This window comes from Gavia stellata, chromosome 24 (genome assembly GCF_030936135.1).
Source record: "Gavia stellata isolate bGavSte3 chromosome 24, bGavSte3.hap2, whole genome shotgun sequence".
NCBI lineage: Eukaryota > Metazoa > Chordata > Aves > Gaviiformes > Gaviidae > Gavia > Gavia stellata.
In genome coordinates, this window is record NC_082617.1 from 4543863 (window position 1) to 4566915 (window position 23053).

Sequence of the window (23053 nt, forward strand, 5' to 3'; positions counted from 1 at the left end):
CAATCCAGACATCCTGAGGAAAGGGTGGGAAGGAGCCGGCCACGGGAGGCAACAAAGGCTGTTCTGTTTCTCTTTGTGACGTGAGGTATGAGCAGAAACAGAGAATTTGGGGAGAATAACCTGGTCTTTCCAGCGAAAAGGAGGGAGATGCTCATACGCTTGGCAGATACTATGGAAGAGGGTTCCACTGAGGTCAGTGGAAAGGTACCTCCTGACTCCAGATCTGTCCCAGGTGGCTGAATACTGGTGGCAGGGACAGATCTGGGTCTGGAATGAGGATTCAGGCACAAACCCAACTTTTAGAAGGGTGATGGCAAATGGTCGGTATAGCAATATTGCAGCAGCGCCTGAAGGCCCTGATCTGAGTCCCCCAGGCTGGGCTGTACACAGAGATAGTGAGAGAAAGCTTGAACCCTGAGCTCATAAAGGGAAGAAGCAAACAGATGAAGATGAAAGTGAGACAAAGTTACACCATTGCTTACATCACTCAGTAGAGCAAATGGCAAAGTTGGGAAGAGCCTCCAGCACCTTGACTGGCCATGAAGAAAGCATGAATGTCTTTTCCACGGCTTCTATATGTTGGAAACTTCAACAAGAGCCCAACCTCCCTCCATGCACGGGACTTCATCAATATCAGGAGAAGGAGAGACTATTTCCTTCCGCTGAGCCCCTGACCTCCCTGTACAGACCATCCTTCATGGGGCCAACCCACCTCCGCTGTAGTGATCTGCACGTAGCCCACATGGGCCCAGACAGCTCGGTGCTGGACTTATTTCAGCAAACCACATCCAAGCCAGGATTTGGGCAGCCTGGTTCTGAAGCAACCCTAAACTGCCGAGGAAGGACGAGCCTGCATTTAGAGCACAGGCCTGGGATTTAGCAAACATTTGTTCAACTCCTGACTTGCCTTGTTTGAGCTTCTGCAAGCCAGGAATGCCTGAGAAGAAACTCCAGCCATACACTGCTTGACTTCAGGAAGCTGGAGAGCGTGCGGAATAGAAGAGGTAGATTCAGTGAAGCAGCACAGCTCCTGTGCACACAGGGGACTCAGCCAAGGGCTGTAACAGATGTGTTTTAACCCATGCCACTGAGCTATTTGGGCTCTGTCTCAGATTGTTCCAGTGCTCATTCACGTGTCTTCCTGACAGAAGACCAACAATAACAATTAGTATCATATAAGGAGCAGCGGACTGCTGCCAACATTAGCACACTCTTGAGCATCAAGGGTTTCCATTCCACTTTTTATCCCAGCTATGCAAGAGGCAGAGGTCAGTCAACATTAATCAGCCTTGTTCTGGGCCAGCTCCTTTAGTGCATTCAGCTTGCTGAACTGCAATTGCTGTCTCTCCATGCTACGATGGGTTCCCCCTACTCAATGCTTTTGCCTCCTTCCTTAAGCTCGCCAAAATAAACTATGTTCACTGTTAGCCAGCATATAATGACAGAGGCTAAGCCTGGCCATGCTGGCGATGGCCTCCAGACCCTACAGGCGATGACACTGGCTGGCAGGTCTTGGTGGGTCTTGGCGGTGGATGGGAGCCTTGTGTTTTCATCCTGAGGTCTAACTGAATCCCCTCCTATCCAATAGCAGTGCCCAATCTTCATCCCCTAGGAAGGGGCTCACACCTTTCCAACACTCCTGAAATGCGCTCTCCCAGAGCCTTTAGGCTGGTTCAGGATCACCCTGGGGAAACCCTATCTGAGCCGGCAAAGGGAATGCAAATTCGAGGCTCCTTCTCAGCACATGAACACACTCCAAGGAAAGGCTCTGGAAGGGATCCTGATGACTTCCATATTATTTCCAGTAAATTTTGTGCTGATTCTTGGCACAAACACCGGAAACGAATAGGCTAGGTCAGGAATGTAAATAAAGCGAAACATTGGGATTTAATCTAATCTATAATTATAGTATCTGTGGCGCAGGGAAGAAGTTGGTGTGTTTGCACTGCAGCTCCATTGAGGAGCTGGAGGGGGTTTTCACTTCCCTTTCCAAAATCTTCCTTTTTGGCTGAGGGATACTTGGTGTCTCCCCAAGTATCTGAAATGAACGTGCTGGGCTGGCAAAGCCGCTTTCCGGCAGCTGATCAGGTACAGCTCAGCAAAGAGGCATCCCCAGGCACTCAGGGAACGACGGGGTGAGAAGCTGAGATGGATGAGCTAGCGAGATGGATGAGCCGGGCTGAAGGCTCCGGGAGGCTGCGGGATGCACAGGGGAAGCTCCTGTCTCCACAGTGAAGAGATGGGTTGGGTTTGCAGGGTGCTGAGCTATCTAAGGGCCATGAGCAATGTAAGCTCAGTCCTCCATGCTGAGTTTGACCTCTGAGACAAGCCAGAGCTCTTTCTCTTGACCGGCATTTGGTCCTTGGTACATCACCAGTTGCCCTGTCACAGCATGGTGCTCCCAAACCATCAGTCTGATTGGCATTAACCGTGGTCTGGACTGGCTTGTCCATGCAAGATGACCACTTAACAGACATGTAGACATCTCTCCCTCTGCCTTCCTCAGCCCATCTTCTTCCAGATCCACCTGGGAGGAAGCTTAACAGACTGCTCTGGTCTAGCTGACCTTGGGGGAGAACAATCCCCACTCCTGTGATGTGTTTTGCAAGAATTACAAGACTTTTCATTTTTAAGAGCTTGAACCAAACTTGACAGTCTTCAAGGACCAGCCTCAGTGTCCCTGTGTGCGTGCACGTGAGCACATTCACCTGACTGCAGCATGGATCCCCACACATGGGCACCCATGTCTGACAGACCAGCAGGAGTGTCCACACGTGTACAGGAGCATATGGAGCACATGTACCTTTGTTGACATGAACTACTTTCCCTCTGAAAACCCTCTGTGCGGGGACTAGCATCTCAACCCCAATGTACTACAGGCAGGGGAAAGAAAAGGGCTGACAGGCAACATATTTTCATCAGACTGAAATTGCAAAGGACAAAGAAATTTGTTCTCCTTTTGTTAGTTTATGTTTTGAAATTACAGAAGTCTCAAAAGCAAAGGAATCAATCAGACTTCGTTTATTTGTTTGCTTGTAGAGCATTTTTTGGTTTTGTTTTTCATACTCAAGCCCAGCTTTGATCTCAGGCTGGTAATACTCCAAACGAATGGTCAACAGCAGAGTGTAATTGCCTTAGGTACTACAGAAGAAAAGGGACAGGATGTCCGACACATTTACAGAACAGAAGAGACTTCCACAATCTCACAGTCCCCTCTCTTGGTTTATGTGATACCCTTAGACTACTGAACAAGTAAAAACATTTGCTTTTGAAGAGCTCTGATGCTACAGACTCTGTGTGCTCACCCAATAGCCTAGAGAAAAGTGCAGGTCCCTGCCGAATTGCTATAATCAGGATTATACCCAGGCCAGAGCCTTCCAAGATAGCTATTCTTCCACAGAAACAAATGAAACAAGCTGAAGAAATGCAATGTAAGAAATGACCCTGTGCCCGTGTTTCTATTGTTGTTACGTCTGTGTGGGCTCAGAACAGAGTGTTAGCCTCACATTTCACTGTTCTGGCTTTCTTCATGCTGTGTTGCAACTGTATGGAAATCTGAACAGAGGAATATTTAATGTGTGTACCTACGTATCTGTGAATGCACAGATGCTAAGTAAACACGTGCTGGTTAGGTCCCAGATTGGAGCAAATGCGTGTGTGTGTGCTGGACATGCATGCATCCATGGCAGTGCATGCAAACACGTTGAGCAGTAGGTGTATCGGTCCACGCAGGTGTGCTGGGGCATGCAGCAGCAGATGCCAAGAAGGCTGTGCTGTAGGGTGTGTGCATGCACATTTTTTGGATGCCCAGGATTGTGAGTCCATGCCCCACAGGTGCCAACATGAACATGTGTCCAGATATGTGTGCTTAAGTGTGCACAGCCCTGGGAATGGCATGCTAAGCCCTGCTGAGCATTAGCTCTAGGACAGAGCCAACACCATGCGTCACCCCAGTGCCTGTCCTTGCAGAAGGACAAGGTCCAAAGCTCCTCAATGCCAGCAGACTGATGTCTGCTGGCTGCCTGCAGCCATGGCTCCCCACAAAAAGCTACTGTCCCTCACCCAGGGGCACCCACAGAGAGCAGGAGCTGCCTATAGCCACCCCCAGGACACAGGGCATCACCGACCTCTGCTTACCCCCTCCACGGCAATGATGTGCCTCATGACCGTGAAGCAGAAGCCTGGCTTTGACTGAAGGGATGACACAACCCCAGACAAAGCCTTACGCCTTCCACCCGAGGCTCGCCCAGCCCTTTGCAGACATCAGGAATTAGATCACAGAACCCCTAAAGCGACGGGTGAGTGCAATTATCCCTGCCCAGCAGATGGGGAAGATGATTTGGCAGCCCAGGCTGCCCAAGAGCCAGACCTTCTGGCTCCCAGCTCCGTGTGTTCACCTCAGCAGCAGCCTCCCCGTCAAACCCAGAGGCTCTTCCCTCGCCCGGTGCCCCTGGCTGCTGTAACCCCAACGGCTGAGAGCTCACAACCGGCCGATTTTATGGGCGGCGAGTTATTAGCAAGCTCCGCGGTTGCTCCAGCCTCTCCCTGGCACCTTGTCAGAGCAGCCCAGTTCCCAGAGATATTAATAATTATATTTATGCATTACATATATTTAACAGGAAAACATTTAAAATTATTAAATGGCAAGAGGTATCACTTGGAGCCCGCTCCTGGACACAGCCCTGCTCAAGAGATGCGCAATAAAGGCTTCTCCTTCTTCGGAGGCTGTCAACATACTTAACTGGGGGGCGGTGGAAGGGGAGGCAAAGGGAAAGTATTAATCAAGATCTTTAAAAGTTCTCGCTGACAGACCATTTGCCAGCTCTCACTTTAAATGCTTTTGTGGTCCCATAAAAAGTTTCATTACTCACTACAAAATGTGTTTTAATTATTACAGTCACTCTGACATTAAGCCCTGGATGTTTCTCTCTTGCTTACTCTGTCTCTCCTCCACCTCCTTGCCTTTTTTCTCTCTTTTTTTCTCTCTTACTCTCCTGACTCCTGCTATCACCCCAAGACAGAGGATGCCCTGGCTAACAAGCCAGGTTGAAAAGCCCAAACCCCCTCCAAACGATACTGAGGTTGAAAAGCCCAGACCCTCTCCAAACCATATTGAAGGAGAAGTTAATATTCAGATCCCAAAATTATCCCTTTGCTTTGGACACTAATTACTCCACAGGATTCAAACAGAAAATCCAATCCCATGCGCTCAAAGGATACCTCAGAAGAGTCAAGTAAGTGAACAAGACCATCATCAGCACAGGTGTGGCCAGCCGCCCCTGCTGAAGTGACCGGGTGGTGGGCAGATGGATTTGGTGTCTCTCTGATCTGGTATATGTGTCCTACTAATATAAACAGCAACTTCCATAAACAACACCTATCTCACTTTTGAGATCCAGCTATTTCACTCCACCAGGCATTTGGCAACTTGCTTCAACCTGACCACATTAGCTCAGGTCATCCGTGAGAGACAACCCTATCCCACCAGGCACGGACCTGGAAGCCCAGCATACTGAAAACGTGTTATTCCAGTGGAGTCTCCCACAGACTCCCAGTGCCTCTCATGCCATACTGGCAGACACTGGTTTTTCATTTCACCAGCTGAGCCTAACACTCAAAGCAGTCTCATCATTTATCCAGTGTCTGGTGGAACATGGTGCTAACCAAAAAGGTTAATAGCAATGAAATAATAGCATTGGAGATCCCCCTTGCCCCCAGTGCCTCCCCACACGCCTCTCCTTACTTGTACAGACCATCTGGCTCCAGGCACTTGAAAATGACTGAATAGAGGCTGCTTTCAGGGACATCTCCATGGCTCCTACCCGCTGCCACACAGGACGTTGCAAGGCCAGAAAGCAAATCATCCGCAAAGCTCAAGGATTCTCCTGGAGAGCAAAGAGATGAGCAAGACCGAAACATCAATACAGGTGCAAAATTATTGCTGACCATTAAAAAAACACTGTAGGACAGGCAATCAACAAACTCTAGCTGGCTGTGGCTGGCAGGAATGGCCCCAGGTCTTTATGGAGAATATCACCCATGGACAAAGCAAGTAGAAAACACACCTGAGCCATCAGCTGTGATAGGGACCCCCTGCAGAAAGCAGGGCCAGTGCTAAGTCATCGCTTGGACAGTGGAAGGGTGGCCTCACTGCAAACACCACATGCGGGGCCACCACCCCAGGGCAGGCTGCAGGTCCCCAGAAGAGCTGGAAGCCTGGCTAAATAGGGCTCCCCGCCCCACCTGCCCCATCAGTTCTTAAAGGGGACATGGCCTTTTTCAAAAATCACCTGTGAAATGTGTTGCTGCTGTGTTAGATTATCAGGAAAGGAGACTTTTTAGAGCTTGGATGGAATTGCTCTCAATGTGCTGAGAGGGGTTTTTTTTTGTTTGTTTGTTTCTTTCTTTCTTTTTGTTTTTTAATTCAGTGAAAATCAGTAGCTTTGCATTCCCTTTCATGTGCACTCTGCCAGCTCCTGGAGCTCTGACTGGAGTTCCTTCAGCTGTGCTGAAGAACACTCACCCCTTTACAAGCATTCACAGAAAATAAATACTAATTAAAACCGCTGCAAAACTTCTTTTTTTTGTCTTCTGGTTTATAAAGCTTATTAAACACTTAGATCATGACCCAGCTGAAACTGAAAACGCTCCATTTATTAAGCTTTTTGGGCACGATTATCCACTGCCGTGCAACCCATCCCCTTGCAGGGAGCAGGCTGTCTATCAGTTAAAGCTCATTGCATTCAATTCCCATTTTGCATCAGTGTAACTGAAAGCCCAAGGTACTATCCAGCAAAAATCCAGAGCAGCTGCCCTGGTTGTACCCCCACTCCCACTGATGGGAATCGGAGAAAGGGCTGCTGCAGCTGATAGACTCATGATGGTATAAGCAAACCTGGACCCAGATTGCCGTGCCGGGTACCTTCTGCATGTGTAAATGTCAAGACACTGCAGCAGAAGGAGGAGGAGAATTCCATCTCAGCACTTTTCTTTCTTTTTCTAAAAGCAAAAGTGACCGAGGACTACTGAAACGAAGCACAAGGTTCTTGGTACAGACTGTAAGAAATAACTCAGTGGTCTAACCAGCCCAGAACGTCTCGCCGTGCAGCTGGATTACCCAGGTAGAAGAAAAAATCCCCTCCTCCCCAGCCCCCCCAAACCACATTTGCGTCTTGTCTCAAAATACACAACTCAGTAACAAATGTCCCCCTTGGCTAGAGAAAAGAGCGGCAATAAATTCTTTTCCTCCCTAAAGGAATCCAAGCCTTAATTATTCATTTTAATGCTCCCAGCATGACTTGTTCTCTCCAAACTTTTTTCAGGCAGCTCTGTCACCGGTCTCCATAGCTTAACCCAGTCTCCAGCCTGGGGTCCGTACCAAACCCCAAGTCAACTCAACGGGCAGGTCGGGTTGGCAGCGGTAAAATCACTGTTTGGAAGGCACGAGTGCTGAATGGCCTTGAGCAAGCCCCTTAGCTCTGGGTTTATGGTTTAAACAAACAAACAAAAGCCTATTGCTCATTTCCAACTTTCATTTCCGTCCCTTTTCATATGACGTCGGGCTGGATTGAGGAAATCCCTGTCACCAGAAGTCATTGAGAACAGACACTGCCATGACTTACAAAGCAGATGAATTGCAAACACGTAACAAGCAGGACCAGATTGTGTTGCTGAACTAGAGAAAGAGCTTTTAAGCCTCTTCAGACCTCAAGCCACCTCCCTTCTGACTAGGAAGAAGCTCCACGGGGGGACAGATCATCCCATGGGTGCCTGCTGGGGGATCTCACACCTTCCTCCAGAGCACTCACAGGGCTGAGAAGCAGCCGATGAGGAGTAGGAAAGAAAATAGCTGGGCAGAGAGACTGTGATGAGCAACTGGGCAAGACCAAGGGGAGGTGTGGACTGGCAGTCCACGGGTGCAAGGAGCATCGGTCAGGACATGTGTGCCAGGGAGCACGAGATGGGGGGGAGAGAAAACCACAGGGCTGAGACAGCGAGTGCAGAGGGTGGACCCAGACTTGTAGGAGACTGGAAATGGGATGGAAAATGTCATGTGCCGCCACTGAATTAAAGTGTGTATTAAAATTACGCAGCTAACTCAACTTTAAGGCACCCACTAACTTCTGAGCGCTCATCTTTCATGGTCTTTCCAGGTAGCTTTGAGGGGAGCAGGCGGGCAGCGAGCACTGCCCTGAAACGCAGTGGCAGCTGCGTCATACAATGGTCTGGTTTGCCACGGATTGGACCTGCCTAGGTTCTGGAGCGCGTTGCTGTCCCCCTGCATGGGAGGAAATGAAGCTCTCAGGGTCTGCCAACACAGTGTCAGCTTGGGTTAAGACAAAACCCTTGCAATAAAATCCCTAGAGCGAGAGGGTGCTTTGCGTTCAATCCTGAGCCTCTGGGGAACTTTCCCCTCTCGTTGGCCCTGCTACAATCAAACAAAAGCAAAGAGGTTGTTATGAAAATAGCAAAACAGATGCTAGCAAAGGTGCTGAAACCTCAGGCCCAAGGCTGGGAGTCTTTCTGCACCTGTATAAGCAGCAGTGAGATCGCTGATGGTGCCAGACTGCACGGACCGCGCAGCAAAGACGGGGTTGGGTAAGGGACACCCCAGGGACGAACCGACTACCCAGAGCAGTCCATCCGCAGCGACCGCAGGGAGCTGCTTTTCCGTGCTCTCCCCTGGGTGAAGCAGAGCACAGGGCAACTTCATTTCTTCATCTCACACAAGAGAAGTCTCTCTGATCAGTCCGCAGTGCTCTGAGAGGAGCTGAAATGAAATTCCCTAAGCCTTCCCTAGGACCAGAAAACAAGTTCTTCCCTAGATTTAGATTGGGACCTTGTCAGTGAAATGCAGTTAAGGCAACGGGTGCATTTGCTGGCTCTGCAAGAGGATGATGGACCACTAACGTTGTCCTACCAAGGAGAAGCAGTCTTGGGATGTTGTAGCACTAGAGGAATACTGACTTAACTGCACAAGGCCATGGTGAGAGCTCAGTGCCTAGTATTGCTCATCTCTGCTTAGGAACAAGGCACGGGGAAAGCAGGAGAGAAGGCTTCACAGGGAAATAACAAAAAGCACAAGTTTACCATACGAGCAGAGACATAAAAAGGCCAAGCAGAAATACATGACTGTGAATACATCAACAGGGCAGGCACTCAGATGGAAAATAAATATTTAGGCTAATGGGCAGTAATGGCAAGAGAAAGTAAATTGGATATGAATAAATGGTCTACTCCTGAGAAGGGCAAATAACCTAACTATCTTTTAAGAAGGAGTTTGATCACTTTATAAAAGGGATTATATGGATAAGTAGCTTGTGATGGAAAGCAAAGGGGCTTCTCTTTCCCGTCTGGACCTGTGTTCTTGCACACCCCGCCAGCAAATATAAAGAAGGATTTCAGCCTCCCAAAGCAGCCCTGAAGCACAAACCTTCTAGATTGCTGTAGTTTGCTCGCGTTATTAAATTTCAGAAAGAATCCAAAGGTTCTCTGCAGAGTAAATGATAGCTAAGTAGATCATCTCTGTGGAGTAGGAGATATTTTATTGACCAGACAGCCATCTGTGCCCTTCATTAATAGTAATAAATAATTGATGTCACACTAAATAAAGCAATGAGCTGTTACAGATATCAAAGACAAATGACCAGCTCCTGTAAGGATGCCTCACCTGTGTTCACTTCTCAGTAGTAAAAAATCCAGACCAGAGCTCAACATCACCATGGTAAGTGCTGTGCAGAGAGCGAAAGACAGTACCTGCTGCACACTGATTACAGGTAACGCAGCGATCGTGGTCAGCAAAGGGATGCTGATACTCCCAACTGTACGCCAAATGCCTGCAAGACTCTCTTCCCCATCACTTCCATGCCACTGACTTCCCAGGACTGGCCTGCCCCAAACCATCCAATTCCCCAGACAGCTTTTGAAAATCAATCTCTGCTCTACTAATGCCTGCTGGGAAGATGCAGCTCCCTCCAGGTGGCATTTTCCTTCTCTCTCCAGTGCAACCCCTTGCTACTGCGTCGTCCTCTTCCACAGACAGGGCTGTGGAGTTTGGCCAACCTCCTCTTTTTGGCTTTGTAAACATGTATCTTGCACTGATTCTGGCGTTGTGATGAGTCAGAGCTCTCCCTAAAACAGAGGAAAATAACAGCACGCTTGGAGCTTGCAGCGGGGTTAGCCCCATTTTGTGAAGCTTTGCAAACTTCTGGCCACCCCAGGTCTGGCCACACCAAGGCATATAGGTGAACCCACCGGTGATGGCTCTGGGATAGCCACCTGGGAACTCAACTCGATGTCTGGTGTGGAGGAGGAGGACACCCCCGACTCAGCCGCCTGTCTGCAAGGCTGAGCTGGCAATCTGCTCTCGAGCGAGCACATTTCCAGTGAAAGGAGGCTCAGATGGGCAGGAAGGGGGCCTGAGGAATGAAAATGGGTGGGAGCAGGCTCAGACCGCTCGCTCGCTGCATCCAACAGTCTTAGTCTGCCTCAGTCCTTCCACCGCGACCCGCGCCAGCGCCCAGCAGTTGCGGACGGCAGGCAGGATGAATCACCTATCAACCATCCCACCGAAGACAACAAGAGAAGACTAAACAAGAGAGCGAGGCCAGGAGCCTCCAGGAGGTTAGAGGAGCAAAAGGAAGCTCTGGGACCCTCACAGGCATTCCCACACCTTCAGCCCGTGTCCCTGTGCCGAGAGCAGCACGGACAAAACCCAGGCAGTGCAAACCAAAGTGGAAATGAAGACGAGAAGAGACCTCCCTGCTGCGATTCACTTTTGAGATTCCTAGAAAGAGCACAAAGGGGAAAGACCAACGTCTCTGTCTTGACAGCTTCATTACTAGACAGGATGAAATCAACCCTGCAACGTTACCAGTCACTTTCTTCTGATTGTGGGTTTCTCTCTCTGTCTTTCTCCCTTTTGCTTTTTTTTCAACCTGTTTTCAATTTGCTCTTGTGGCATCTCTGACTGTGACCTCATTCTGGTACTTAAGGGGGGGAAAAAAAAGAGAGTGTCCTTTAAAAAAAGAAATGAAAGAAATCATATTTTATTTAGCTTGGTTGGTTTTGAAGCTTTAGCAGAAGAAAGATTAACCTTTTCTGCCTAACTTAATGAAAACAAGGAGAAAGCCTGTATGGATAAATAAATATCTGTGTGGGTATGGAGCAGGCACGATCGTGTTACAGCCCCGGTGGAGCTGTAATGGGGAACAGGCGCGTTCCTGCGCAGCGGCTCCCAATTCCCGATCCATTTTCAAGGAAAGAAAAACAGAGTAGAATGTCAGAGGCCCAAGTGGGCATAAATGAGGGAGCCCGGGGAAGGCAGATGGGGCCCAGCGAGGACCTCCATCCCCGGCAGTGACCTCCGGAGCAATGCCAGCGAAGCAGATGGAAAAAGAGACCTTACTCCACTTTGTTCTTGCCAGGTTTTGGTTCCTCAAATGAGGAACCAAATGGCATGCTCAGCCCTCCAAGTTTGTCACCTTTTGGGGGTCCTCGTCCCACCCTCCTCTTCCTCCAGGGCTCTGCCTGCAAGGAGGGGAGGTTCCGAGGAGGGCTGTGAGCAGAAGGCTTGGACCGGGTTTTTGGATGGGTAGATGGGGAGCACAGGCTTGCAGGGCAGTTCCTCCACAATAAGGTTGTACCTGGGTTTAATGTGCTTTGGATCTGGCACTTGGTGGAGAAGGCAGCGAAAGGTGGTTTGTCTTGGAGATGATGGGCTGATTTAAATTAGCGTAACATAACTTTAGGCGACAGAGCTGTTCCCATTTCCATCAGCAGATGGTCTGTCTCGCTGCCTAGATCATTAAAAGCAAACCATCCCTACTGATCCTGGTGGAAGGATGTCAAAACCTCCTTCCCTACATGGCTTGCCAGATTATAAAAGAAATAAAAAGGCCTAGTTATTACTAAAAAATCTTCTGCCAACATTCTGGGAGCATCCATGCCAGCCTCTCGTGTTAGATGGGAGCCTAAAGCCCCACGCCCAAAAAGCCTGCAGCCTCTTAAATAATTTCTTTGTCATGACTTTTGTCAAAGACACGTCCATCAGGAATCCCTCTGGCTGGGCACAGGTTATCTAGGCTGAAACAGAAAAGGCAGTGATTATGCTGTGCAACTTCGGGCACAGTTTGTGCCTCACTTGCCAACTTGTACAAAGGTGCAAATTGCAGCACTTCTCTGAACGCCTCCACCTTGCCTAAGTTATGAATTCTGGGGGAATTTGCTTCCTATGTCTATATGCTACTAGCCACATTAATAATGATGAAGAGCTCTCCTCTGGGCCTCCCAGTTCCTCTGCTGATGGAAGACTGCATTTGTAGATGGATAAATTTAAGGAGCAATGCTTTAGCTGAGCTAAGAGCAAAAGTTGCATTCCAGTGCCACAAAAGTCCCTCGAATGGCTTCGCCAGGGCTAGAACTTGCTGCATACGGAGTGACCACGGAGTGGAACTGAAGGATGGGCTGTCGTGCACTGTTCTTATCAAGAGCAGCCAGTCGAACAGAAGGAAATGGTCTTAATTTGGATGAGCTACAAAGTTCTAAAAACATGATGCGCAAGACTAATCATGAGTGTATTCTTCTTTTAGGGTCATCAATAGGACTCACTGCTCCTTCACCTGAGCTCTCCGCAGACTGCTTATCGCAGTTCTTTCACAGTCAATATCTAAGACCTCAGAAAAACTGCTTCAACTCATGTAAAAAACGCATCACCTCCTCCATCTCCCCCAAGGCAGTGTGTTGCTGGAGGAGAGTGAGAATTAATGCATTTCATTCTGTGCTGTGAGCCCTCCAGTATTTCTCAGGGTTCACTGGGTTGCTAAGGGTCAGCCACAGCCAGACACAAGCTGACTCTGCTATGCTTGGAGCCATCCAGGCATGAGCCAGTTCCAATCTCAAAGCCACGTATTCACATTAGCATGGTGGAGAGTCCAAGTGAATTTATCTATTCCCTTGGAGTTTGTTTTGCGCTCTGCAGCATGTTAAAATAGTTACTTGATTTCAAGGCAAAGTGGGAACCCATTTGTGCTGGGAGTTGTGCAGATGCAAAGCAAAGACATGAGCTTTGTCCTCAGATACTTCTTGTCTGGCAGAAGATTTTGTCCGTCACCACAGATCTAGTTCTCACTCTCACCACCACAGATCTAGTTTCCACCCTCATTCTTGCTTTCCTTTCATTTTTAGCTTCTTTTTAATTAGAGGTTTCTAAACAATGGACCACTGATCCAGACCACTTGGTGGTCCCCAAGGCCCATAGTCAGCAGTCTGTAGCAGATCCAGTGACTGCATGGAGCCTTATGTTCATCAGGAATCCCACCAGCCCTGCTACAGCCCCAGAGCCACTCTTCTACGGCATAAATTGATATGTCAGATACTTCAGAGACAGCAACAAAACCTGTATCATAACACCTTTCTTCTTAAATGCACAAAGCTACTGCACTCTTGTGGTTCCTAGGGGAACGAGCTACTGTCCGAAAATTACTCCCAAATTCTGGATGGCACCAAGAAGCTGGGCTCGACCAGTCCAGAGCACTGGGAGGTTCCATCTTCTGCTGGGATTAAGATGACTGAACTTGAAAAGGAGCAGCTTTCACTGTGAGACATGTCAGAGGACAAATCCTGGGATCCTTCCTAAAGAAAGGTCAATGACAAGGTGATTCTGGCCAGTCCAAGAGGGCCCTGGTGAGACACCTCCAACGTGTCTGACGTACAAACTTGCCTAGTACACAAACTTCCTAACCTGCCTAGTACATGATGGTCTACGAAGAAAGCAGGGGAGACCTGCCAAACAGCGGGGTCAGGTCCTTCATTTCCAGCTCTACTGAGCAGTCTCTTACCTTTACTTTCAGCTCTGTAAGACCAAATACTCCAGTAGTTTAACGCCCCACAGAACCCCACTGGCTGACTTGCACCCACTGGAGATCAAGTCTGACACACATCTGCAAATACCAGACTAGCAGGAGGGGGAAAGAACATTTCCTAGAAAGAAACTCAGTGTGCAATTAATCACTAAAAACATAATTATCTCGGGTGATTTGTCAAATCAAATTAATGTAAACCTATGCTGAAAAGCCATCAGCTGGCCTGTGCTTCCCTTCTCCTTGCAGTTATTAGGAAAGTGGAATTTTTTGACTTCTTAGATGAGCCAACTTCTTCTATATTGCCCCTGTTGCTTGACCCTGCTCCCGGTCCCATCTTACACTTCATGGCTCAGTGCTGGAAAGTGGCCCAAACCACTACCTGTAGTGGCAACCAATTTAAAGAAAATATTCTTTGTTTGGTCCCATTTATTGTAAATAGAGGTAATATGCGTAGATGCTGATGAATTAGTGATAAGACTTTGGACCAGTATATTCCAAAGGGCTGAGCGCACACAACCGCAGCCAGATCTGCAGCCTGTTAGCCAACAAACACTTAGAAAAATTGGTCCTGATGGAGGGACCCGCATGGAAGCAGACCTCTTATTTGGCCCTAATATGAAGTTTTGGACATTTGAGAATGTGGGGGCAGATCCTCAGTTCATAAAATCTCTTGTAGCTCCCTTGAAGTCAATGGAACAATAACAATTTACACTAGCTGAGTTTCTGCATCCTGGCTGTGAGCTATTTGGAACAACTACACCATAATGATTATTACAGATATTTCAGACCCCTTGTCTAAGACGGATAGGAGAATACCACTGCATAAGAAAATAGAGAGTTGGTTTGCTATGATTTCCAAAGAATTATTGACCCATATCTTGCAAACATTTACACATGTTTAGCTTTATTCATGTGAGTTATTCCATTACACTCGTGTGCCAGATAAAGTAATGTACACTTGCAGGACCATGGTTAAAACTTGTGCAAACACAGTGAGTTCTAAATCTTTTTGTAGATATGTTCAGTTACCTCGGATTCAGACCAGAAAGCGTGCCATTTGACTGCACCTCTTTTCATAACTCTCCATTTATCCAAGCAGGTATCACAAGAGAAGCCAAATGCGATATCAGGATAAAACTGAGAAAAGAAGCAATTATCTGACCAAACTCAGAAGCTAGAAAACACCCACTCGGTCAGGACTAACATATGCAAGAGCTGCCATCAGTTCTTGAACAAGGAATTACCTGGGTTACTAGAGTATATTCACAACAGGCGCTTAGGGACATGGTTTAGCAGTAGACTTGGCAGGGTTAGGTTTACAGTTGGACTTGATGATCTTAAAGGTCTTTTCCAACCTAAACGATTGTATGATTCTAACAGCTTTTTTTAAATATAGCTAATGAATCATTCACTTATTGATTTCCACATAATGAAGTTAACATTTTTCTTCACAGTTTTTAATCATTAGCAGACACAAGTCAGTGAAGAGAAAGAGCTGGGAATGTCTTGGCCGTGAGGAATCTACTTCAGCATCCATCATTATATCAGCAATCACTCCATCTTTTCCACTAAGACTACAAGGTGAGACAGGATCTCCCGCACCACTGCACAGTCCCGTGGCTCACAAGGACAGAATACAATCTCGAATTTCTTAAACTGCGCTGAGTTTGTTTCCTTGAGGACAATACACGTGTCAACAAGGTGCCTGACACCCAGAGACTTCAATGCACTTCACAAAGACCATTAATACCTCCGACAATGTGGCAGCATTTACAGCCCTCAGCCAAGATGTGAACTCCATTACGATACACACCTGCATCGCAGAAGGCTGCAGCGTCAGGAGAGGTGGCAGGCAAAGAAGCAGGGACACAATGAAAGGAAATTACTTGTTCGAGATAGCAGGCAAAAGGCAAATTTGAGGCTATAACCCAGAGCCGCAGTCCAGCTCTCTAACCACTAATAGCTGGCTTTCCTCTCTGAAAGACTATTAACCCTTTTTTACAAGTGAGCAAACTCCAGGCACTGAGGATACCTGCCATAAGTGCACAGCAGGATGCTGGCATGGAAGGAACGCCTTCTGCTCTGAATTTTAAGTCACTTTTTCCCAGAAACCAAGACAAATCAATCCTGGCATCCACAGGAAAGGGGAGTTGTTAGTAGCCAGGACAGCTCTCTCTGACGGACAATGTCCCCTGGGAACTCATCTCACCAAAGGCCCTCTATGGTGGGAACAGTTGTTTGACTCCTAGATGTCCTTGGCAAAGAAAGGTATCTGGGCACGCTTCCCACCCCCAGGATCACCGATCGCTCTAGGATGGTTAGTGGGAGACACGTCATCGCCAGCAACTGTGCAACATCTTACCACCCAGATGACAAAAGACAGATTCCCAGAATGAGCACAGCAGGATTAAGCCAAGTGGTAAATGGATTCCAGGGCTGTTCCAGGATCTGTGCTGACGAGGGAAGCCAGTGCCAGGTACCCAACCCGGAGCTCATACGGTGAGGTTATCACTTCCCTCCTTTCTTCAAATCCGTAAATAGAACCCAAACATTGCTTGGGCTATGTTAAGAGAGATAAGGTGAGTCTCTCCCATCCCTTGCAAAGCCTGAAATAGAAGTCCCACTGCTCCCTATCCTAAGCATCAAGCATAGGATGTTGACATTTAGCAGTAGGGAAAACTACCCAAACAATGAACCCTCTCAGGTCTCTCTTCTCCCCTCCCTTCCCCTTGTCCCCTGGAAAATGTTCATAAAGTGAAGTGGAAAAAAAAAAAAACCAACCCAAACCCCAACAACCAAACCCCAACCTTCCTAAGGCTGTGGAAATAACATGTAGAGGAGACGAGTGAGTCAGGCTCTGCTAACTGCGCACGGGTCACCAGTCCTGAAGACGGAGATGATTCACAAAGGAAGCAAGAACTAGAAGGTAGAAGAGACTAAAAAGAGGCTGCGGAAAGAAGTTGTATCCAAGAAGAGGAGGAAATAAGAAAATAAATGGTTCCGGGTTGCATGCACCTTGCTCTTTATCGAATACCACTCACCTGGAACTGGCCCAGGATGACTCACTTGATAGTGGTGAGATTATTCCCTTGGTGCTTTGTCCAGCCTTTCTTTACGAGAAAGAGGGCAAACAAGCTGTAAGACCTCAATCCATCCCCATCCCCTGCTCTTCCCTCTCTTCTTCCCCTGCCTGAGATGCTCAGCAGAGCCTCACCTCCCTGCTGCCTCTGCTTCCACTGCTCCCTTCCCGCACCCATTCCCTTTACCCGTGGCAGCACTATGGGACTCTGTTTTCCCCATAAAAGATGCCTTCAAGGAGATAAGAAAAGCAGGGCCTGCTTAGGAGCATGTCATGCCGTGGGGAGGCCTTCCTGGATGCCACTGGCACAGAAAGCACATTGCCACAAGAGATAGAGAGGAGCATGGGGCTCAGGTGCCTGGGGAGAACTCTGCCTGCCAGAATGCTCTCCTGCTATTCCTCCATTCATCCTTCCTCCTCAGCCATCCCACCCCCTTTTATTTAATAACCATAAAAATTCAAACACAAAAAACCTGCTCTGAAAAAAACCTAAATACGAAAAAAAAAAAAAAAAATCCTCCCTCTCAAGTTCACAATGAGAGCTGTAAAACGTTTTCTGCTTGGAAAATTCTCCCGGTCAGTTTTTCCTACTGTTTAATCCCCGCTTTGAGTTACACAGAATGAGTAAACACATTTTATAAGGTTCTAATTCATACCTAACCCATACAGTTTATAGCTTAACATAGTAAAATATACACACATGCACACTTTTTATACATATATACACACACACAGACACACACACACACAGTCACACACATATGCATAAAATAGCCCTGGTCCCACTCCTGCGAGCCTCCCAGCAGCAGGTCTGATTGCTCCGGCATGTGCTCTGCTATGAAAGCAGCCTGGCGTGCTTAGGTGTGAATTAGCTGGCCTGGGGAGTAGTTTCCGCTCCGGATTCCTGCGACCTCCCTTTGTAATAAATAATTAGTCAGTCTCGTTAAGGGAACGGCGGGATCTACCGCTCCGTCCTTGGAGGACTAAGGAACACCACCACGTGGTATCCCAGGAACAATTTTTGTCCGCTTTCTGCCCCGCGAGCACCTGGAGCGAAGCCCCATGGCAGGGAGGCCCGAGGCTGGGCTGGAGGAGCTGCGGGGAGCTCGGCTACCATGCGGCCATGGCCAGGCGCCAGGCAAGGATGCGTCTGTCGGAAAGGCACCTCTCTGCTGGCAGTCATTAGAGAAAACCTGAAGGTGGGCACTCAGTCAGAAGATGGCCTATGGTGTGAACACAACCAGTTGTTACTCTGCAGGAAGGCAGGCAGCCCTTACACCAAACTCCTCCATGTAGCTGTGGGTTAGGGTCAGCCCCGACGGGGCGTTGCAAATGTCTTGCCCTGCGCCAGCCTCTGCACCGAGCTGCCAGAGACATAGCTCCTCGTCTGCAGCGAAACCGTGTCCTTCACCTTTGCTTGGGACCATGGAGGCCGGTCGCGATGTGTTGTGGATGGCGTTAAGGCCAAAGAGCTACGTGAACCTCAATCTCCCACTCCAGCTGTTTGAGAACCAGCCACCACCTCCTGCCTTTACCTCTCCGGAGGTAGAGCTGACCGATTCACCCAGTTAGGCCTGGGCTCTGCTTCAGGTCCCTCTGCTTCTTCCGCCTTTTAACCCAGTGTGGGCAGGGGAGATGGAGTCCCCTTGACCGGTAGTTAACAATTAGCTAATTCCACCCAGGAAAAATACACTGCCTGACACAGAGAGCTTGTGAACAGCAGCAAACCCCAACAGTTCACAAGGAACTCTACCTTACCATTTCTGATGGGCACCTCTGCAGCTCTGGTACTCCCAAGCATCCCCAGTGTGAAAAGCTGTGCACATCAGACCAAAAAATCAGCAACAACACTCCCAAACTCTGCACAGAGGGAACCTTATAAACATTTTGAGCTGCCTGCCGGTGGCTTTGAACTTGGCTGTAACCCAAAGGTAGGAGATCTTTATGACTATTGACTACGGAATTGCCTCTATCATTGCTCTGAAGAAGGTGGCTTCTCTTGAGCTTCTGTGTTTTGGGTTTTCCTGCTTGTTTCCCCCAGCAGCTTGCTATTAAATTAAACTGAGCGTCTCATACAGTCCCATACTTCTGTCATGGAGAATAACTGTCAGTGATTAAAGTATCCTTTCTGCTATACCTCTGCAAGACCACACCAAGGGATCATTTCCTCAGAGGAAAGAGAAAGAGAGACACAGGGAGAACCGTGTCAGTGACACAGCCGAAGCCTCTGCAGACAGAAGCTGCAGCAGCTCCGCTGACACGAGTGGCAACGGAGCAATTTGTGCCAGCCAAGAGCCTGGCTCTGAATCATGCTTGGTGCGATGCAGCTCCTCTGAGCAGGAAGACAAGAAGACAACAGAAACACCCAGAAAATGTCCTAGACAATGGATTTTGTGGTTCTCCAGAAAAGCCTTTTCGCAGCATTTGTTTGATTTATGGGATCCGCTGCCCTGAACCCCATGTATTCCCCTTGATGGGCTTTCCTCTCCCAGAGGGCATCCAATTAACCAGCAATCAGAGTGACAATTAACTTATTTTCATTTCCTGACTCACTGTCATACCTCCCATCATCTTGTTTTTCCTCATCCCTGCTTGTTTACCCCAGCCCCAACCCCTCTTCTATTCAGAAACCAAAGCAAAAGCAGGAACAAATACAACCCCCACCAAAAGGCCAGGCTCAACTGGAAACCTGCACTGCAACAACACAACTGCCTGGTCTTAATCTCCTCAACTTTGTCTTCTCGCCCTCCAACACAGCCTCCGCTCAAGCCAAATCCCAGCAAGCAAAAATGAGTTGACCCTTGAAGTCATTTTTTTAAGTCAGGGTGCCCCTGCACCCTTTAGCCTCGAGCAGCCTTGCACAAAAACCACCTCCCAGGTGGGACTTTGTCTCCAAAGACCACGCTCCGGGTCTCTGCTAGCAACCACGGCTACGGCTGCCTGAACCATGTCCCCAGGGGAGCTAGCACCGTTACCGTCCCTGCTTTTCTCGCTCTTGATTCCTTCTGCCCGTTGCTGCTGTTAAAACCAAGGTTTTGATTTTTCAAGTGCAACGGTTGGCTTGAAGACTCAGACTCTTTTTTTCTGGGAACTCTTTTTGATACACGGTCCCTCCAAGGGTGCAGAAAAGCATTCCAGGTCATCAAGGTGAAAACATGGGCATCATTCAAGCCCATCCTGGCCAGTTCTGTGATAACTTGTCACTCGAAGACACAGACAAAAGCCATTGCTCAAGCTAGTGGTTGGAAGTTGCTTCCAGCCACACAAAATGTGAGATGTGGGCTTCAGGCCCCATAATGCTATTTTCGTTTTCCTCCTTCTCCAAGAAAATAAACTGAGTGTTTATTTCCTGAATGCTCTGGTCTGAGAAAGGGCAAAACTTTCCTCCAGGAGCCAGGTGGCTGGAAAGGGAAGGCAGAGGCAAATATTTGCCGAATTTGTCAATGAGCTCTTATTCCATTTTTCTTATTAATATTTATTTAGACATAATGTGAGGGAAACCTGCTCAGACCACAGCAATCTGGGAGATTCCACTGTTAGTCTCCTCGTGCCAGCTACTGCTGCGTAGGGGGGAGAGAAGGAAAAACGGAGACAAAGAGAGAGTGTCAGAGAGTTCACAAGCAATTTAGAGAAAGTCACAGGCTTTCGTCTTGACTTAGCAGAAGATGGGATGCCTTGAGAAAGTCAATGCATCTATGGACCATGTGATGGGTCAAAGAGGTTGAATAGCTCGGCCCTCCTTGCTGATTTTCAAGGCACAGGTGTAGCTTTGAGAGAGAAAATTACCCCATTGTAGACCTCTCTTTTTTTTTCTTTTAAACGAAGGAATCATTAATGACATGGAGACAAGAAGAATAAACTGCAACCCCAGGTTTAGTAAATTGTGTGAGACGAACCTGATGTATTTCCTCAATGAGACAGTTCATTCCCTAGACACGAGAAGCGTGTACAATCTAATTTATCTGGGTATCAAGAGGCACTAGCCATGACACGACATGGGTAATTATTAGGTAAGCTTGAAAAGATGGGAATTAGCAGAAGAATTATATAGCAGGTAAGGAACTGAGTAAAGGACAAATGAAAACAGGCTATGCTGAGAAGAGAGTGATGGGAACTGAGTTATAACTAGCAGAGTTGCTCAGTGATCAGGCTTGTAATCAATCTTATTTCTCAATGGAAATACAGCAATGATTTTGGCATCGATGAAGTGGAATGCATTATTAGTGCACACGAGATCAGAGGATCAGTCAAAAGAAATTAAAAGATCTTGAGGACTACAGTAATACAAGTGGAATGAATTTTAATATTCAAAAATGGAAATTAACTTAAAGGTAGACATTAAAACAGTTTTTTTGTTAGCAGGAACATCTGCAGATAGAAACAAAGGAGAAGGAGAATGGATGCACTGGCTGGTCACAGCACAACCACGTGTTGCTGCTGGATGAGAGCTGGAGAAAAGGAAAGGAAATTCTTGGCTCAGCTTAGAAAGGGTCTTCCAGCTGAAATTGAGAAGAATCAAATCCTTTGATAGCAAAAGGCTGAATGTGGTGGCCCACTACCTGCCTCGCCACCAGAGAATCACAGAAAGTCTCCAGCCCAACCTCTTCAAAGCGGGGCCAACGTCCAAGTCAGGGCATGGTTGCTCGGGGCTTTATCGTTGAATTTTGAAAATCTCCAGGGACAACTCCAAGAGCCACATAGCTGGTGTATAAACAATCACTGCTCGGCAGCAGAAATCCCACTGGCCTGTGGTGTCCAGGAGGAAAGACCTGGATGCATTTCCACAGGGTTTCAAAGCCCCAACCCTGCCGGCTTCCCAAACTGGTCCGGAGGTACAGGACTATGAGCGTGTCCCCTGTTGCCCTCCACTGGATAGAAGGAGAATGTCACACTGTTGTGTCATGTCTGGGGACAGCACATCCTAAAAGCATCTCCTCTTTCAGCTGGGGCAATAGTCTGTGCTCTGGGAATAGAACAGCTGAACTCTAGCTCTGTTTTTGTTCTGACTGTGTCTCGTGTAGCAACAGCTGGGGGACATAGGTTTGCTCAAACCACAGCCAGACGATTGGAAATAAAAACGATATTCATATATTAATTAACATCTGGTTACTCGTCTAATTACATGATACAATGTGCATGAGTTTTTTTGTTCCCTTCATATTTTATGCATTGAATGAAAACTAAACAAATGTTGCAAAAGCAACAGTGCAAAAGCAAAAAAACAAACACTACCCAAGTTTGTACTTATAACACTTACTGACACATCAGTTTAATTAACATGTAAAGAAGGACATGACTAAACCATGACGACGAAGATGGTGGTGACACTGAACTGGAATTAACATCCAGCCTGATCCAACCTGGCCATTTTTTATTAAACTGGGCTTCCCTTTACACATATTCTTTTTTTAAAAAAAGTAATAGTTTGTTAAACTGAGCCGTTCAGGGCCTGATTTAGCAAATTATTACCTACCCCTATTCAAAAGCCACTTTTAATGAAAACCGGCCCTAAAAATTTCAGCCGGAGTGTAAAGCACTATCCCAGAGGAAACGAGCTGATGTCACCCTGCCTGCGCAACACGTCTGACAGCGTCTGGTGTTTTCTGCCGCACTCTGGGGATGGAAATAAAAAAGAATGAGGGGGAAGGAAAGCCAGATGAATTAAGAACAGTCATCACTCAGGTTGTCTGGCGGCGACACGCTATCCCGTGCGTGTGGCCGTCCCCACGTGGCTGGCAGGGGCGGGGGACGGGATGCCTGGTGGCCACCAGCGAGGTGACAGGGACAGCGTGCATCCGCACGAGCACGCGGGTGGGCAGGGAAAAGAAAAGCTGAAGGCTTGGCTTGGCGCTTGGTTCCAGGTTACGTTTGGGTTTTGTTCGGAAAGGGGCGTTGAGATTGGAGGCAGAGGTGAGAGCAGAGCCTCTTCCTGCCCCACCACCGGCGACCTGCGGGAAGTAAATGCCCGATGCATGCTGCCCCAACGAGAAATCCAAAAACGCTCTTACGTGATTAAACACTTCCTCAAAAAGGCTGCAGGCTTCATTAAAAGTGCAACAACAAGAGCAAAAAAACCAACCCTAGGCTCACAAACTCCATTCTGAACCCAACA

The 23053-nt window shown here is 47.9% G+C and overlaps 1 protein-coding gene across 1 annotated transcript in view; it reads right to left on the bottom strand.

Moving 5' to 3' along the window:
* ASTN2 (astrotactin 2) overlaps window positions 1-23053 on the bottom strand; it is a 362612-nt gene that overhangs the window by 27479 nt on the left and 312080 nt on the right. The window contains exon 20 of the mRNA XM_059828642.1: window positions 5744-5885. Within this exon, the coding sequence (XP_059684625.1) occupies window positions 5744-5885 (142 nt within the window). The remainder of the gene's footprint in view (window positions 1-5743; window positions 5886-23053) is intronic.